The sequence below is a fragment of the Mesoplodon mirus genome (genome assembly GCF_964341445.2).
Source record: "Mesoplodon mirus genome assembly, chromosome: 2".
Classification (NCBI taxonomy): Eukaryota; Metazoa; Chordata; class Mammalia; order Artiodactyla; family Ziphiidae; genus Mesoplodon; species Mesoplodon mirus.
The window spans coordinates 143,165,340-143,184,566 of record NC_138977.1 but is presented as its reverse complement, the minus strand read 5'-3'; the positions used below and the strand labels follow the sequence as shown (position 1 = coordinate 143,184,566).

At 35.3% G+C, this 19,227-nt stretch overlaps 1 protein-coding gene across 3 annotated transcripts in view; it reads right to left on the bottom strand.

Annotated features, from left to right (window-relative positions):
• BBS7 (Bardet-Biedl syndrome 7) overlaps nucleotides 1–19,227 on the bottom strand; it is a 44,650-nt gene continuing 25,423 nt past the window's right edge. For 2 of the 3 annotated variants that reach the window (XM_082640807.1, XM_082640809.1), the window contains 8 exons: nucleotides 18,061–18,135; nucleotides 15,225–15,290; nucleotides 10,404–10,543; nucleotides 8,225–8,389; nucleotides 4,699–4,808; nucleotides 4,484–4,587; nucleotides 4,209–4,332; nucleotides 1,947–2,402 (listed from right to left, as the gene is read on the bottom strand). In XM_082640807.1, the coding sequence (XP_082496933.1) occupies nucleotides 2,269–2,402; nucleotides 4,209–4,332; nucleotides 4,484–4,587; nucleotides 4,699–4,808; nucleotides 8,225–8,389; nucleotides 10,404–10,543; nucleotides 15,225–15,290; nucleotides 18,061–18,135 (918 nt within the window). In that variant the 3' untranslated portion in view covers nucleotides 1,947–2,268. Of the gene's footprint in view, nucleotides 1,773–1,946; nucleotides 2,403–4,208; nucleotides 4,333–4,483; nucleotides 4,588–4,698; nucleotides 4,809–8,224; nucleotides 8,390–10,403; nucleotides 10,544–15,224; nucleotides 15,291–18,060; nucleotides 18,136–19,227 lie in introns of those variants that run through there. The other variant, XM_082640808.1, reaches the window with a different exon arrangement.

Sequence of the window (19,227 nt, the reverse complement as noted above, 5' to 3'; positions counted from 1 at the left end):
AAGAGCCTAGGCCCGTGACGTCACTCGGAGCGACGCGGTCGCAGGCGAGTGAAGGCGGCTGCGAAGGCAACCGAGCAGGGGCGGAGCGGGGCGAAGAGATGTCGAACGGCGGCAGGAGGAAGTACGCGCGCCCGGCGGGGAGGCGGGGCCTAAGTCTACTGTGACTTTAAATAGGGCCGCTAGGCGGTCCCTGTCTCGGGGCAAGGGCTGTCACTAGGATAAGCTGAATTAAACTTTAGCAATTAGTAGCGGGCCGCCCCGGCCTTCTGCCCTAGGACCTCCAGTTAGCTTGACTGACTAGTTTCTCAAGGTCTAAAATCTGATCCGGCCACATACTGGCCTGGTGGTCTTGTTCAAGTTATTCAGTGTCTCCAATTCTCAATTTTCCTATCTGTTAATTGGGAATAATATCTACGCGTTATACAGTTGTCGTTAGTATTAAATAACGTGCATAAATCATTCAACACGCTGCTTATGTAACATATAATATTGGAAGACTATAATGTCATCTTACCATTTAGGTGTTTCTTCACAGACTTATGCTTTTTATTTTTCCTAATGAAGATGCAATTAATTTAAAGTGCCACCTTGAACTGTTGATATATGTAACAAACAGTAATATACTACAAGAAATTCAACTAGACAGTCATTAATTTTTATTTCTTTTTTTCCCCAAGGTGTGGCAGCCGACAAAAAGCACGGAGTAAAATTCTAGTGACCTAGATATAATTATGTGTTCTATTTAGAAATGAAGGTTGTTTAAACATAGTAAAAACAATATGACCTTATAAAAGTAAAACTCTCTTAGCAATATGTGCCTTTAACAAATTTTCACATTTAATATACAAGGCTTGCACATAACTAATAAATATAATGGTATAAAATTAAGAAGCACTGTTGTTTTCCAACAAATTCATAAGTGTGCCCTTCTTAAAAACACACAGAATAGTTTATTTTCTATTGTAATCCTTATGCTATTTTAAACAACCTTTAAGTACAATATTCACCTGAATATGAATAAAATATGAATTAAGATTAATGACTTCCATAGCCTTAAAGTCATATTTCCCTCCATTTATGATAAAAAAGAAATCAGTGGATATTAGTGCAGGAAAATCTAAGAAGCTATCACTATTTTGACACTATTCACATGTAGTATACTTGTATATAGCCCTACTTGTTACAGCACATCAAGTTAAGATCCCCCCAGTCTGTGCAAATTCTGCTGATTTCCCTGGCCAACTCAAGTATTTTACAAACTGAGCATGGGTCACAAAACATTACCAAGCAACGGCAAAATCAATTGTAAATCAATCTCAATTCCTAAAAAAAAATTTGTTATTTCCCCTGGTTGACAACATACATAGTAACCAGAACGCAATCCAGGCACCAGAACTTGTGTTCCACCTTTACAAAATAATAGCATGTCCTCTTAAACATTTAACCTCGCTGAGAATGTTTTCTTACATGATTTGACAAAATAATCAATATATGTTGTCAAGATCAAATGAGGAGGGACTTCCTTGGTGGCACAGTGGTTAAGAATCCGCCTGCCAATGCAGGGAACACGGGTTCAATCCCTGGTCCAGGAAGATCCCACATGCCGCGGAGCAACTAAGCCCGTGCCCCACAACTACTAAGCCTGTGCTCTAGAGCCCACGAGCCACAACTACTGAAGCCTGCGCGCCTAGAGCCCGTGCTCCACAACAAGAGAAGCCACCCCAACGAGAAGCCCGCGCACTGCAACGAAGAGCAGCCCCCACTCACCGCAACTAGAGACAGCCCGCACACAGCAACGAAGACCCAACGCAGCCAAAAATAAATTAATTAAAAGAAAAAAGATCAAATGAGGTAACATACGTAAATACATTTTGAAAACTGTAAAGCAGTTTATACATATGTGTGTTACCTTATTAAATATTTGAATATATTTTTATTTTCCAAATAGTTCTCGATTATTATAAACATTATAATTATTATAAAATAATTATTTTATATGATGATTATTATAAAACATCCACTTGAAAAAATTCATTAAAATCCCTTATAATCATTCCACTTGTTTTAAAAATAAAAATTCTCTTTATTTTTAAAAAGTTCCATTTGTCAAAAAAAATAGAAACTACTAAAAAAAAGTCGTAACATATATTTTTAGATAATATTAAAAAACGCACTTGAAATAAAAGTATATACAGTTAGCTTGCAATTCTATTTTATCATTTTTCATTTAAACATACAGCTTCTTTGGAACTTTACCTTATTTATATTTCATGCAGCATCAAAGAAAGCAATCAATGCATTTTGGTCATAACTGTCCAGAATCTCCAGTAAAAGAGGCACTTTGGTTTTTACATTGGTGCCTTTGAATTTGAACTTATCTATGAAAAGATCGGTGATCATGCCTATAAAGAAAAAAATGTTAATTTTCTGTCATTAATTCTATTAATGACACATTATTTAATGAAAGTAAGCGACTGCTTGATAATCTATTTCTAAGCACCTATAATTCCATTATTTAACATACAGAAATCTGAAAGGATTGATGCATTAAAAAATATTTGGGGGGATTTTAAGGCAAGTTTCAAAATATAAATCATTTGGCTAATAACCCTCTTAACAATTGGTTATAAGCTATTAATTCAGACAGTCAACTGCTGGCCACTTTTGAACTGCTATTGGTATATATAAAATTACAATAAGTGGGGTTTTTTTTTTGCACCAGGCTGACCATTTTGACATAGTGTAGACATATTCTGTTCATAACAGCTTTATCTGAATTAAAATATCCCATCTATATGTTGATGATTCTTAGGATTTGACTTGAAGGCAAATATTTCTAGTTTCAAAGATCTGGGCAAATTATTTCACCTTTGAGTTTTTGCATATATATAGTGGGAATAATTCAAGCTATCAATCTTTTATCCAAAACTCTTGATGCAAGATGTGTTTCAGAATTTTTCATATTTTAGGAAGATAATAAAAGGAATATACCATAATATACCATATATATGGCATAATACCCGTGGAAAGTGAGTGGCAGCATCTGATAACAAAACATAATATTTTTGCAACAAAATATATGAATATTCATACTAAGTGGAATAAAAAAACTATAAATAACCTCGTATCAGTTTAAGTGAGGTTTTATCATTAATTCAGATCAAGTCAGATTTATTGCCAAATGATTTATGAACAAAGTTTTTGATTTCAAAGCTCTCTGGACTGTGGAATTGGTGATAAGATATGGTGGTTCTGCACCACCCATCTTCTAAGTTGTAATGGGGATAAAAGATCATGTGTTTGCCATATAGTAAATATTAAGATATTAGATATTATTGTTACCATTTATGAGCAAGTCTCTGGGCATAAACTAAATTCATTAGGTAGATCTTAAGGATCAATATGGACTGATGATACCAACTGACTATACAGAAGACTCAGCACACTGCAAAAAACTTGCATTTGGGGGCGAGGAGGTTCTAATGAAGGCTTTGCCACCACCTACCTATGTGACAACACATTCTTAAGCTCAGATTTCAGTTTACAGATGTGAAAACCAGAGATAACACTATCTACCTTGCAGAGCTGTTGTAAGGATTAAATATCCCCCATGATTATAAAGATGTTATAAATAAATAGGCATGCTATGCACAATAGGTCTTATATAAAGATCACAAAAAAATGTTTCCTTAAGCTGTTCCTTCCTTCCTCCCTCTTGCTCTTGCTTTTTCAATACAACTGTGAAACATTCAACTTCTCACCACCAAAGCAGAATGAGTTTTAAACGTAAATTGACACAGCACATATATACCCCCTATTAAATTTTGCATAAAAATATTAAATGCTGCATTTTGATATTTCAGAATAGCAATAAAAACTGAAAATTATTTGTGTGAAATATAGCCTAAATTGTAATGCTTCACAGGTTACATTCATTTCACACTGGGTTTCTTCATATATATAGATTAATTCATTGCATTACACTTATTTCACTTCCTAATATTTACTTGTATTTTATCTAGTAAAAATATTTAAACATTAAAACCAACTTGACAAAATAAATATATTGGGCAGTACATGCGTTGTTACTGGTTCATGACTGCTGTAATCTTTGCCTATCTCCTTCTGCCCAGCTTCTCTCATGTGATCCTTTGCAAACAGCCAGTAGAAAATAAATAGGACAAGGTATTCTAGAATAGTTCACTAACCATAGAGTCTTTCAAGATGTGCAGGTTGCTTTTTGTATTCTTCCTGTAGGTGATCTGCCTCTTCTAGGATACAGCGATATTCTGGTATCAGAAAGTTTGTGTTTCCCTCATGAACCTGCAATTCCTTATTTAAAATTAAAAACAGAAGCACTTAATGTACAAAATTTAATCCAGTGTAAAGTGTATTTAAAGTGGAAAACTTTAAGGTCTTTACAATTTTAGAAATCCCATCACGATAAAATAATGATTATGAGTCCCGTGACACAAATACTTACTCTTAAAGCATCAATTAATTGCACTTTCTTAGCCAAAAGCAACTGGTACTCCAGCTTTGGGTGGATTAGCTTTAATGTGTGTTTGACTGATACTTCATTTATCTCTAGAAGAAGTTGAGTCAGGCACAATTAGATAAGTCACTTTGATCAGGAACATTCTTATTGTAACAACAACCCCCCCAAAAACAGAAAGAATGATTCTTTTTTTTTTTTACCGTATGATATGTTGAGGTTAATTTTCCTTCTTGTAGCTTCTTTAGAGAGCACATCTTTTAGGATGGATATAGTAGAAATGTTGTCAGATTTAAAAACTCCTTCACCTTTTCTATAAAATTAATATTTTTAAAAGAACAGCTTTAGAAGGAAATACATCCAATAAATATGTCCAGTAAATACATATTTTGCGAATAGGACCTTGTGTTTAGACTTCATTTAATTTTAGATTTCTTTATATACACATCTCATTATTAATGTAAAACATATTTAAACATGTAACCCTTTACTGTTGTAGCAATTCAAGTTCTAAACATACTTGTAAAACTGAATAAAAGATGTTAGACACATGCCTCCGAAAGATACAATTTATATAAGTTCTTCATTTAAAACACCTTTTTTTCATTTTCACTAATAAAATTTCCAATAGCTAACCCCTTATGTATATAAAATGCATTTAGAATTGCTTGCTTTCACATAAGTTTTTTTATGTAATCACATAAATTACAGGATGACTATATGCTTCATCCTTAAAAGAAAGCTAATATCAAACCTAAGAGTAACATCTTCTGTTCTTCCATGCCCAGCATCCATTGCCACTTCTTATGTTCACAGGACCCTTCTTTTTCTTTATGGAACCCCTCCTTCTCTCTCTTTCTCTCTCACCCTTTTCAATCCATATAGTTTCATTGGCACTGGCCCCAACCCCATTTCTGAGACTTCAGGAGGAAGTTTTCAGCAGCATATTCCATACACCTGCGCACAGTGGTTCACGACTCAACGATGATACTCAATCCTGGGACTTTTATTGGAACTAGTGGGAAAGAGAAGCTATGGTAGCTGAAAAGATATAAAGCTGGATGGAACTGTTGGTGGCCACCATGGCACTACATAGGAAAGCCAAGAGAAGACAAAAACAGAGCTGAGCAATGGAAAGGGATAAAGTCTTGACAATATCAGTTAAGCCACTGATCCAGTTATGCTTGAGGCAGACTACTGCTAGTCTTTTAAGTTATATGAGCTAATAAGTTCCTTTTATTTGGTTAAGCCTGCTTACGTTTGGTTCCTTTTTTTGGGGGGGGGGGTGCGCAGGCCTCTCACTGCTGTGGCCTCTCCCGTTGCGGAGCACAGGCTCCAGACGTGCAGGCTCAGCGGCCAAGGCTCACAGGCCCAGCCGCTCCGCGGCATGTGGGATCCTCCCAGACCGGGGCACGAACCCGTGTCCCCTGCATCGGCAGGTGGACTCTCAACCACTGCGCCACCAGGGAAGCCCATGGTTCCTTTTTATGATGACCAAAATTTTCCTAATTAATATATACCATCTTTTACAAATTCAGTGTTGCCTTTTTATTTGCTTTTATATTGACTGCTGTAGGCAAATGCTAATTCTTTTTTTCTAGAAAGATGAATAATACACACTTATTTTGATCCCAATTATGTATTAGAAATGAGATTTTTTTCACTAGTCTTCAATTTTAATTAATGATATTTAACATTAAATACTTATACAGTACCTGGCACTGTGGAATGACTCACATGGTTTATCTTCCTTTAAGCATCACAATTCAGTGAAGTAAGTGCTACTATTTCCATTCGTCAGAAAGGAAACTGAAACCCAGAAAGTTAAGTAATCTAGCTAAGAGCAAATAGCTGGTGAGTCACAGAGCCAGATTCAAACCTAAGTGTGTCTGTCTCCAAAGTACATGCTTCTATACTTCTTCCATATATATGTATTTTATGGAACAAAAAACATTTATTGAGTACTGCTATGTTCAAAGCCCTGTGTTAGATACTTGGAGGATACATACAAAGTTAATTAAGAAATAAACTCTGCCCAGAGCTTACAATCTGATTTAGAGACAAGCTTACATAAAAATTATTATATACTTTAAAAAAATAACAATAAAAACCTAAGGCAGGTAAGAATAAAATGTTATGGGAACAGAGAAGAGAATCAAGGAAGACTTAAAAAATGTAGCTATTGAGTTGGGCCTTGAAGAATAAGTAGAGTTTTGACTATTAAGGAAAGAATATTTAAAGACACAGAATGGTAAAAAGCAAAGGTATGCTATTATAAAAATATGTAGTATGCCAGGGGCCTGTCAAATTGTCTGCTATGATTAAAACGTGAGGTTCGCTGTGGTACTTCAAAACTGAAGTCATGATTCCAGGTTTACATAGGTAAGATCCCCTGGAGGATACAGTGAAACACCCCCATAGAACTGATGCTAAAACCAATTAGATTTCTGGAGAGTTCTTGGTCCCAAAGGCTATATTCAGAGGTAAAATTATGTGTTCACTGTTGTTTCCAGAACCTAGCATGGTAAAGTCACAGCTAGGAAGCAGAAAGTAGAATACCTCAGTAAACTGCTTAGTGAGAGAAGCTTTAAGAGACAGAGACAGAGAGAAGATAAGAAACCTCCTCCCCTCCAAACAAACAAAATTAAAAAACAAAAACAAAAGATCAAACAAACAAAAACAACCTACAGATGTGAGAGAATGAGAATGCAAAAACCTTGAAGAAGTATGAGGGTACAAGCTCAAAGCAGATGTAGAGAAATCAGCCTTACCCAACACATTCAGAAAAAGAACAAAGGAGAAGGAAATTTTAGCCTCTACTATATTCAGAAACAGAAATTAGGGGAGCCTATGGGAGGTGAGTAGGGAGTGACAGTGAAGGGGGCAGGAGGGCAACTGGGAGCTTGAGAAGAGTGTCAAGGAATAATGACCTTCACCTCAATGTGGGAGCTTCAAAAGCCTGCATGTTCTAAGCTCTCAAGTTCTTGAACCATTTCCTATTTTTGCACAAAGAAATTCAATGGTAATTCTTCTTGTAATTCTTACTGGAATTAGGATAAATGTTCAAATCAATTTGGGAAGGACTTGCATGTTTACACTGTCTTCATATTGATAACTATAAAATATATTACTCCATTAAATCAAGTCTTTAATGTCAATAAGATTTTAAAGTTTTCTTCATGAAGTTCTATGTATTTCTAATAAAGAATATTTTTACAGATTTTATATGAACATTTTGTTATTGTTATTGCTGTTCTGAAGAATCTTTTTTTTTTTTTTTTTTTTTTCCCGTACGCGGGCCTCTCACTGTTGTGGCCTCTCCCGTTGCGGAGCACAGGCTCCGGATGCGCAGGCTCAGCGGCCATGGCTCACGGGCCCAGCCGCTCCGCGGCATATGGGATCCTCCCAGACCGGGGCACGAACCCGTATCCCCTGCATCGGCAGGCGGACTCTCAACCACTGCGCCACCAGGCGCAGTGAATCTTTTTAAACAATTTATTTTCTAACCGGTTATGGCTGAGAATTGGAAAGGTATTGCTCTTTCATATTCATCTTTAGTCAATCATTTTTTAAACTCATTAATTCCATTTGTTTTTCAACAGATTCTCTTAAACAGTATAGTTTTTCAATCATATTATTTGCAAATTATTACTGCCTTAAAACTTATGAAAATTTAGAAGTTCCATTTATGTAAAAAACACTTGTGAAACAGGAATAAGTTTTATTTACCTGTAGGTACTTTCAAGTTGTGTATCCAGGAAGGTGTTCTGAAAGTAAAATGTCACACATTCTCCTGCTGGAGGTTTTTCAGGAACTTCAGGCAGGCAAAAAACCACCCAGGAGTGAAGTTCAGCAAAACTGAACTGGCCTGTCAAAGTCAGTGTATTCATGGGTCTGCAATTAAATAGCAGAGGTACACATATTTGTCTGGGAATACACAGAGGTATTATATGCACTCAACACATTAAAAAACAGAATTTTGCAACAGTAGTTACAAATAGAAAAGCAGCCATTTAATTTTTCTCAGATTAATCTTACCCATCAGATAAACATTTTGATTTCAAGGAAAAAAAAAGAATGCTTACCTATACCTGTACTTTTAATATTCAGTTAAGTGACATAAATAGCTTGTTTTCATTATAACATGCCTTCACAAATACAGTTCAGTTTACTCAGGTAAATTCCATTTTTTAAAAGTTCATCTAGTGTTTATATTATAGGAACTACAAAACATAAGAATCTCCTAAAGGAAAAAATCAGCATAATGTGAAGGCAAAGAATTGGGCTTTTAAGTAAGATGTACATGGGTTTGAAACACTAGCTGCATGCCACTGGGAAAGTTAGGGAATGATACCTTCTATTTTGCAGGGATAAGGATCTATCTGCAAATTACACATACCCACAAAAGGTTGTAAAATAAATCAAATAAATTTAAAATAAATCAAATGGATAAAGAATTAAGAAAATGCAAGTTTGTGGAATTAAAGGTACAGAAAGAATTTTAAGAGAATACAGAATAGAAAGGACTTTTGAGATCGCCACACCAACTCTATTTGCAGATGAGAGAACTAAAGCCCAGAGATTAAATTATTTTCCCAAAGTCATGTAGGAACAGATATAAGGCTATAATCTGAGTCTCCTGAGTCCCAGTTTGCTGTTCATTCCAGAACACCACGCTATACCTCCTTTAACAACTCTGACTTTTAAGCAGGAAGACACCCTCAGAGAATCCATTCTCTTTAATGTTTTCCCAAAACCTTCCTTAGGAACTTTTCTCCTTACATCTTACTTAAATTACGTATCTTTAAAATTATAAGATGCAATAGAAAAAACATAGGCTTTGGCCTCAAATCTTCACTCCGTTTCTCATATCAACAAGTTACTTACTTTTCCAAACATTACTACTTGTTTTGCCGTAAGACTTAAATGGTAACACCTAAGCACTGAGCATGGCACAGGGCAAGTATTCACTAATTGTTCGTCTCTTTCCCTTCTTCATTTAAGGCCATGGTCTCTCATTTTCAGAAAAGAAAGTGAAAAACTATAACCAGGAGGATGATTAAGTTGGAATGGAAGTTAGAAATAATAGGGACTATTACAACTAATGGCTCTACCAGTATTCCCCGAGGTGAAGTAGAAAGGAAATATAGTGTTTGAGGCTAATACAATAAGGTCCTGTTTACAGAGAACTCAAATGCTAAACAGTATTTTCTCACGATAGATGTTTGAGACAGACAACTATTACTCTACTGATTTCAGAATGGTAAATATATGAGAAAGATAGGAAAGTCCAGCTCAAATCAGCCTCTAAAAGAAGACAAAGACTCTTACATCTATCAGAAATATTAACACGGGTATCCCCTGCTTTTTGAAAGTTCACTTTATGCCACTTTGTTTTTACAAAAGGCCTACACGAGTGCCCATTTTTGGTAACCAAGAGAAATCCAAAGAGGATTTTTGCTTTTACCAAAAAAGGTGAAAAGCAAAAACAACCTCAGCGTTCATTCTGCAGTGGCTGTTACCGAAGCAGCAACTACCCCAGCAGCACTGAGAGCGGCCCCGCCGAGTTCCTTCTCCAGGAACTACACTCAGCTTCTTAGCATCCGGTCACATAGCTTTGAACTGTCTGTGAGCATCTGTGCTTTATCCCAATTTATTTTGAGCATCCGTTATCAAGATGTGTCCTACAGTAACTGCTTCTTCGCTTTATGCTATTTTGGCTTATGAAAGGTTTCATAGGAACACTCTACTTTCAGATAGCGGGGGAAACTTGTACACAGCATTTAAATATTTATTTAATTTTTTTAAAGTACAACTAGCTACCAGAATTTACACTACTAAAATAAAAAGCAACTTTATCTGCATCATGTAATATCTTAAAAATAAACTTCTCCCTCCTTTGTCCTACCTGTCATGATCAATAAAGTGAGTTCTTTGATGGAGTGAAAGGGGTTTGATAAGGTACTGGCGGACCTGACATGTTTTGGGTTGAATTCTTGGAGTCACATATGCTTGAAGTGTGCCATACTGGCCTTCAATTGAGCGAATCTAAACACAAAAGAGGAAAGAAAATAAGAATAATCTAGCAACATAAAGGCTATCTTTAAAATGTTCAACACAAGCAAGCAGGTACTCAGACCTTAATCTCTTCTGTAATATGCTGAAGGAAATAAGGACATTCTACTAAATAAGAACTTTTTTTTTTTTTTTTCCAGTACGCAGGCCTCTCACTGTTGTGGCCTCTCCCGTTGTGGAGCACGGGCTCCGGACGCACAGGCTCAGCGGCCATGGCTCACGGGCCCAGCCGCTCTGCGGCATGTGGGATCCTCCCGGACCAGGGCACGAACCCGTGTCTCCTGCATCGGCAGGTGGACTCTCAACCACTGCGCCACCAGGGAAGCCCAAACAAGAACTTTTTACCTCTACAGTAAAAGAAAATTTTAAAAGATTTTGGAAATCAAAAGCAAAATTAATCCATCTATGAAAGTCATCCCCACCACATATTTTTAGGTCTGTCATTCCAAAAGACACACATTCTCACACACCACCCTATCACATCTAAAAGTGTAGGTGTATAATATATTGTATAAGATTCACATAAAAATGGTTAAAATTTAGACATTTTTGTTGAAGGGATAAGTGGGTCAATAACTAATACTTCATTTTCTCAGAAATAGGGGTATTATAGCATATGGCTATTTTTATAAAAACCTACTGACAGAAAAAAAAATGTTTCCAAGAACTTAATTCTTGACTTTCTATGAAAATAGAGAAGCATACTCACAATCTAATTATGACATATCTGGATTAGGAAATTCTTTTTAAGCTATTTTGAATATGGCTAGTTGGATATCCTGAGAATTTAAGACACTTACAGAAAACCCTAATTCATGAAATTGTGAAGACCTAATTTTAGGAGTTAGAAAGCGGTCAAGTTTCTCCCTCCTGTCCTTTTCAGCTCTTCTCTGTTCCAATTCATTAAGTGGATTGTAGTACCTCTTGTATTACAAAGGCAGCTTCTCTAATCTAACTGATACATCAGTTCATACTTTTCCTGGCATGTGAGGGGGAAAAAAAATCAATGTTTTACCTAAATGGGAAACATAAATAAAAGTTTAAAGCAAGATTTTTTGCAAATTTTATACTGAAAATATTGTTCTGAATGGGAAGAGAGAAAAGATAAGGAAAAGAATAAAAATACAGAAGGAAAATAAAAGATCGATCTGATAAAGCTATATTTTAGGGTTTCTTTTTAAAGGGTAAGCTTACACTGGCACATAAGTTTTTCCACAATAAGTTCACAATTAGTACAACACGGGGAATATAGCCAATATTTTATAATAACTGTAAATGCAATATCAACTTTAAAAAAAGAATATAATTGTTCATAATATTAAGAAAAGTCATAATGCTTTCTCTGATTATATACTTCATATTCATTATTTTAAAAATCCACACAATGAAGAAAAATTAGGATTAACATATAAGTAATCTGAAATCCTACCACCCAGAGATGATCATTATTGTTATTGTGATAGTCAACCTTTCATACATCTCTCTATGCAGATGTACAAAAATAAATGCATAACTTCACATGACTAAATTATATTTATATCATAGACATCTTTGTTTTTATTTCTAATAACCACATTTTCCCCTTATCTCTGCCTCTCCTAATACCATCACCTCCCTCCCATTCCCATCCCACTCATATCTTCCCCCTATTGTATGACCTATCATATCAGACAGGTATGTTTCTTTTTATACATTTCTTCATATTATAGATAATATATATATACATATGTAGGACTTTTATCTGCATTTTGTGTTTTTCATGGAATTTGCTCCATGTTAACAGGAACTGACCAACTCATTCTTTATTGCAGCTCTGCAATATTCTGTGAAATGGATAAACAGCTATTTATTCAAACATTAAATTACTAAGTGTTCACTTTGGTTCAACTTTTCTGCCTCTACAAACAATGCTGCAGTTAATTATATACATATCTGTGTGTACAATACTATGATTTTATTGCTATGAAACAGATTCCAACAAATGGGATTATAGCCTATTTTACCAAAGTAGCAATAACAATTTTTATTTCCTTCAGCTATGATTGAGAGTGTCCTTTTCCTCATCCTGCCACCTGGTAATTCTGCTTTTTCAAAATTTTTGCCAATCTGTTCGACAAGCAGAAACTGATTTTTGTTATTTTGAGTTTCCCTAACTGATAACGAGGTAGAATATGTTCTTTTAATATTTGTTAGCTATTTTGATTCCCTCTTCTGTGAACTGCCTACCCATATTGGCCTATTTTCCTAATTGGGTAGTCTTTTCTTTTAAGGAACAAGATTCTTTCTTTCTTTGGCTGCGTTGGGTCTTAGTTGCAGCATGCGGGATGTTTCATTGCAGCGTGTGGGCTCAGAAGTTGTGGTGCGTGGGCTCTCTAGTTGTGGCATGTGGGCTCCAGAGTGCATGGGCTCAGTAGTTGCAGCACGCAGGCTCTCTAGCTGTGGCACACAGGCTCAGTAGTTGCGGCGCATGGCCCTAGTTGCCCCGTGGCATGTGGGATCTTAGTTCCCCAAACAGGGATTGAACCCACGTCCCCTGCATTGGAAGGTGGATTCTTAACTACTGGACCACCTTGGGTAGTCTTTTTAAACAACTTATAGGCAGTCTTCATATTCTGATATTCACCCATTATCTGGAAGGCAGCTTCTTTTTGAAAATAACTAGGTACTTAATTCAACTGAATTTATCTTTTACAATATATGACATAAGAATCCACTTAATATTCTTCCAGATGTATGCCAGTTGTGCCAATAGCAATTTTTATTTTTATTTTTATTTTTAATTAATTAATTTATCTTTGACTGCGTTGGGTCTTAGTTGCTGTGGGTCTACCCACTGTGCCACCAGGGAAGTCCCACCAATAGCAATTTTTAAATAAAAATAGTAATTTAATAGAATTTTCCCTACCTAAAAATGCTGTGCATTAAATTCCCATAAATATGTGCTGGGCTATATTTCTATACTTTATTTTGTTGTGTGACCTATTTATTTAGGCCTTGTAAATACCCCACATTATTTTTATTATAGTAGTTTTATAGTACATTTTACCATAGGGCAAGTTCCACCTTTTCTCCTTTTTCATAGTTTTGTTGGCTCTTTTCAGGCATTTACTCTTTCCTCTGAACTTTAAAGTTATTGTATCCAATTTTAAAAAAGAACATAGGTTTTTAACATTTTAGGCCTACTTCCTAATTTATTGGCACAATCTAGCTCAGTGAATGTAATCTAAAAGTTTAATTAGGTTACATAAATATGCTGAAGTATATTCCTTTAGAACTTATACCAGTTTTCAATTTTTCTTTCAAAATACATGAAAGGGGACTTACACAGATGAAAATAAATTGTTTAGAAAAAAATTACATTTTAACTGAAACTTCCTTAACCAGATATGAAAAAGTTATTGTGCAATAGCATCTCTCTTGAAAAAAGCACACTTTGAGTTTCAGAACATCAGGAAAAAGTTATAGTGCTTAATTTTTGGATCATAAACATATCAAAAATAATTTTTTTAATTTCACACTAAAAATTAAATAACTAAAATAAACTTGTGTGCTACAATCATTATTTAATTATAAAAGTGATTATGTTAGTAAATTGCAAAAGGAAACTTCAAAGATTTTCCCTGGAATAGTTGGTAATGACATCACTGGAATGCAATCAGAAAAATCCAGATAATAGGAGAATATAGGGCAAACGCTCAGATACTTCAATAACCAAATTACCTTATTTGGACCATGATTGGATCAAACAAACTAAAAACAAAAAACACTACACTAAACATTTGATAATACTAAGGAATAACTATTATTTTTCTTAGGTGTGATAACAGTATTGTGGTTATTTTTTATTTTTATTTTTTTGCAGTATGCAGGCCTCTCTCTCACTGCTGTGGCCTCTCCCATTGCGGAGCACAGGCTCCGGATGCGCATGCTCAGCGGCCATGGCTCACGGGCCTAGCGGCTCCGCGGCATGTGGGATCCTCCCGCACCGGGGCACGAACCCGTGTCCCCTGCATCGGCAGGCGGACTCTCAACCACTGTGCCACCAGGGAAGCCCTGTGGTTATGTTTTTAAAAAGAGTTCTTATCGTTTAAGTGGAGATATGTATATGCATAACAGATTCACTTTGCTGTACACCTGAAACTAACACATTGTAAATCAACTGTACCCCAATAAAATTTTTTTAAAAAATACAAATTTTACATAATTACTTAGAAAAAAGAGTTCTTATCTTTTAAACATATGTGCTGAAATATTTACTAATAAAATTATAAAGTATCTTGTATTGGCTTCAAAATAATTTGGAATGGAGAGTGACAGCATAAGCAGGATTGTCATGAGTTGATCATCGCTGAAACTGGAATCATTACTTTTATGTATGCTTGAAACTATCCATAATAGAAAATTAGAAAAAATATTTCCAGTTAGAGGAAATTTAGGATTGATAATTTTAGAGAACGTGACTGGTTGAGTGCTAACAGAAAAGAGAGTGGTTTGGTCTGATTTAAAACCTAATAGGTCATTCAACAGACATTATTCCAAAATGCTCATTTCAGGGAGAAATTTAATGCAAAGAAATGATACATATGTTGCAAGATTTACCAAGGAAAAAAAAAAGTTCAAACTTTCAAGTATAGGTAATCTCAAACAGTTTTACCTTGAGTTCCAGCCTTGTGGTATTTGCCTGGCACCGATAAGTGGCGAGAAGAAAGTTGTCATTTGACTAGGAAGAATTCAAAGTTGAGGGAAAGGATGAATCTATGTTTTCAACAATAACAACAGCACCAACAGTAATAATAATATTTATTTTTACTGAGCACCTATCATTTGGGTGGCACTATGCTATGAGCTTTATGCTTATTCCTACAAACAACCCTATGTGGTAAGTTTTAACAGATGAAGAAATTGAGGCCTGAAGGGTTAGGTAAATTTCCTAAATGCCAGTAAGTAATAACACTGGTATTCAAACTCTTATCTTTAAGACTCTAAAGCTCAATGCTCTTTCCATATTAAATCTCTCCAATAACACTTTAAAATATTAATTGTTCTCCCAAAAATTTAACTGGCAGTGCAAATTCCTAATGTTTGTATTATAAAGGCAAAAACATCGATGTTCAGTGTTGAATGTATTTGATTTTCACACATACTTATAGACAACTGAGAAATATCTCATCTATGCATTCCCAGCAAATAGCATAGTGTCAAGTAGACTGTAGGCATTCAACACGTTTGTTGAACAAAATTGGAGAGGTTAGTTCAAGTATGATAACTTCTTAAAATTGAATAATAAACTACTAAAAACAGAAGAGTATATCTGTGTGCATGAATTGCAAAATCAGACAAAGCAACATGAACTATTTGATATGCAATTTTCAGTCACTGCTATTTCCCTATTTTTAATAAATACTGAAGAAATAAAAAGAATGCTAATGTTAAAAAGAAAATTCAAATGTTTTATTCTCAAATCATTTAAACTCAGCAAACACAGAGGATCAGTCAACTTAAAAATAAATATACTTTTGTGTAATTCAAAACAAATGTTATATATTTAAGTATTTATGGATAAAATTATATATATTAATTAAAGGGGACAGAATGTCTGGAATTTGATTTGGGATGGGGAGGGAGAGGGTAAAGAGCATAAAACAAGACTGGCCATATGTTAAAGTTAGTGATGAGTACATGGAGGTTATTATAGTATTCTTTCTCCTGTATATACTTGAAATCTCCATAAGATTTGTTTTTTAAGCCATCATTCTAGAAAATAGGTTTTAAATTGGTATGAAATACTCATTTCAAAGAATCCTGCAGTGATATAAACAGGTTAATCTTTCACTGTAACTTAGGAATTAAAGATCTGAAGTTCATACTAACTTGATTTTTTAAATGATCATAAAAATGTAGGTCTTAATCTTTTATGTTTTATTCTCAAACAGGGATGACAAAGCACATATGATAAATAATACAACTGCTATAAAATCTCTTATCAAAAAAAAGCTTTACTCTGAAATTAGTTTGAAAATTATTCCCTAATATAACTATCAACTTTGTTCTTTATCTACTCTTGTTATCCTTCCCTTTTTAATGCCAACTCCAGTCACCATTTCCTGCTCTGGCTTGCCTTCTCCAACGCAGCTGCTCCAGACCTTCTCTGAACCCTAACTTCTCTTCAGGAGCCATACCTAAGCTCTGAGACTGCTAGTCAAGCAGTACCATGCAGAAAGAAGTGATACAGTAAGCGTGTCCAAAAGCTCTGATATGGTCTCATCCCAGGTACTTTGCACACAGTAAGTGTTCAATAAATGTCTGTTGAATGAAGGTTAAGCAAGAGTCAACAAGAAAAAGTGAGGAAAGACAGGCAGATGGAACAGATCATGTTTAAATGTAGGAATGTGTGAAGCTGTATAGGATTTTCAAGAAATTTTAAGAACTTCAGTTTGGCAGAAATCATGTGCATGGGAGGGAAGGTAGCAGCTGGTGAGAGATTAAGTTGGAGATGTAATCAAGAGCTGAATTACAGAAAGTTTTTTATGCTACAGTGAGGAATCTTGACTTACATGCAGCTCAGGAAATAAGGAATCTTTAAAAGGTTTTGAGAAAAGGAATGACACGGGGATGTTTGTCTTTTAGGAAGGCCTCTCTGGTGGCAGTGCACAGCATAGCCTGGAGGTGACAGGCAATACTGGAGGCACAGAAACTGGCAGACGAGGAGTTCAAGCAAAAGCATCATGAGGGCCTGGAAGGTTAACAAGTGCAAATGAAGCAGAGTAGACGTAGAAGAGCAAGGAGGTAGAAATGACAGAAATTAGTGACTACAGCAGCAACCCCCTTATCTGTGGTTTCGCTTTTCAGGGTTTCAGTTACCCACAGTCAACTGTGGTCTGAAAATATTACATAGAAAATTCCAGAAATAAGCAATTCATAAGTTTTAAATTGCACACCATTCTGAGTAGTGTGATGAGAACTTGTGACATCCCACTCCATCCTGTCTGGGACATGAATCACCCCTTTGTCCAGCATATTCATGCTGTATATGCTACCCGCCCGTTAGTCACTTAGGAACCATCTCAGTTATCACATAGACCAACCTTCATGGTATTGCAGTGCTTGTGTTCAAATAACCCATGTTTTACTTAATAACAGCTCCAAAGTGCAAAAACAGTGATGCTGAAAGAAACATCATATCATACAGGGGTTCCCTACTATTCGTGATTTCAGGCATCCACTGGGGGTCTTGGAATGTATCTCCAGCAGATAAAGGGGGGACTATTGTAACTCGATTTAACAGGTCAGAGAGAGGAAGGAATTTAGGACAACATTCCAGTTTCTGGATTTTCTGAGGATAGGGAAAGAGAGTAGAAGCAGATTTTGAGGGAAGGGTTATGAAAGGAAATACAGAGGAAACATCAAACACTAGTAGCATTTACAGGCTTTATACAAAATGGCATAATGGAAATGAAAGCATTTGAAGAATTTTTTATATTTTTACTAACCTCAGAATCACAGCTGCTAAAGCTGACAACAGCAGAATTTTTATCCACATCTAGTAAATCTATTGGAACATCACTCTACAGTCAATATTAAAAAAAAAAAAGGTTGAGATGAAAAACTAAAAATTCTCACAACACATATTTTCTCTAAGGGTTCTCCTTAGTTCTAGTTTACGTTTGTCTCTAAATTTGACAGTATGAACTCTCTTAACTTGTATTTGATAATATGCACTTCTAGAAAATAAATATAATAAAGAATAAGAGTTATATTACAATGACATATTTTTTTCTAATCTGGATTAATCAGATCACAGAATTTCATCTCTCATTGCTCTCTTTAAAGTATACTCTTCCTACCTTTTTTTGTCAGTGCTAAAAATGTTACCATGGGCTGCAAATAATCATATGACCATTCTTACTATATCAGTTCATTTTTATCATTTTTTACTTCACCTGTAACACAGAAAGGGGATAATTTTTGGTCTCCTCCAAAGAGGTAGCTTCTAGGACAATGCTGTTGTACTGTGTTCTGTGTGAATGGTGCTTCTGGAGTTGTTCAATGCAGTAGCCCTTGAGCTAGCATTACCTGAGAGACATTTCTGCCTCTAAGTTTTAATTAATAATCTGATCTCTCCCCCACATCTTTTTAAACTTTGTCATCTTCTTCCTCTTTATTCTTTTCTCATTTTCTGATGGGTTTTCCATCTTGCTTATTTTCCATTCATCCTACTATCATCCTTTTCCACTCCCTGAATATCTTCCAATTTAAAGAAAAAATAATTGTTAAGCAACCATACTCCAATGTAAAATAAAAATTAAAAAAAACTAATAACAAAAAAAGAAAAAAGAATTAAATACATTGATAAATGGAGTTATACACTATTATCCCTAAGTTTCACCTTTTGAGATTATCTACCTAGAAACTGATGTTTAATGAGCAGGCTGTATTATTTTAGTAGTTGGAGCTTAAAAAAGGTTCTAATAAGGATATAAAATACTGGAGTTCTCTAAGTCACATCTCTGTTAAGATTCTCCTAAAGGCTAACCAGAGAACAAATCTTTAATGTCCTTTCTAGGTCTTCCTGAAACTTAAGTCCATTGGTCTTTTGTTTAATACGTACAGGATAAATAAAAAATAAAGACATAATTTAAATAATCTATGAGCCAACT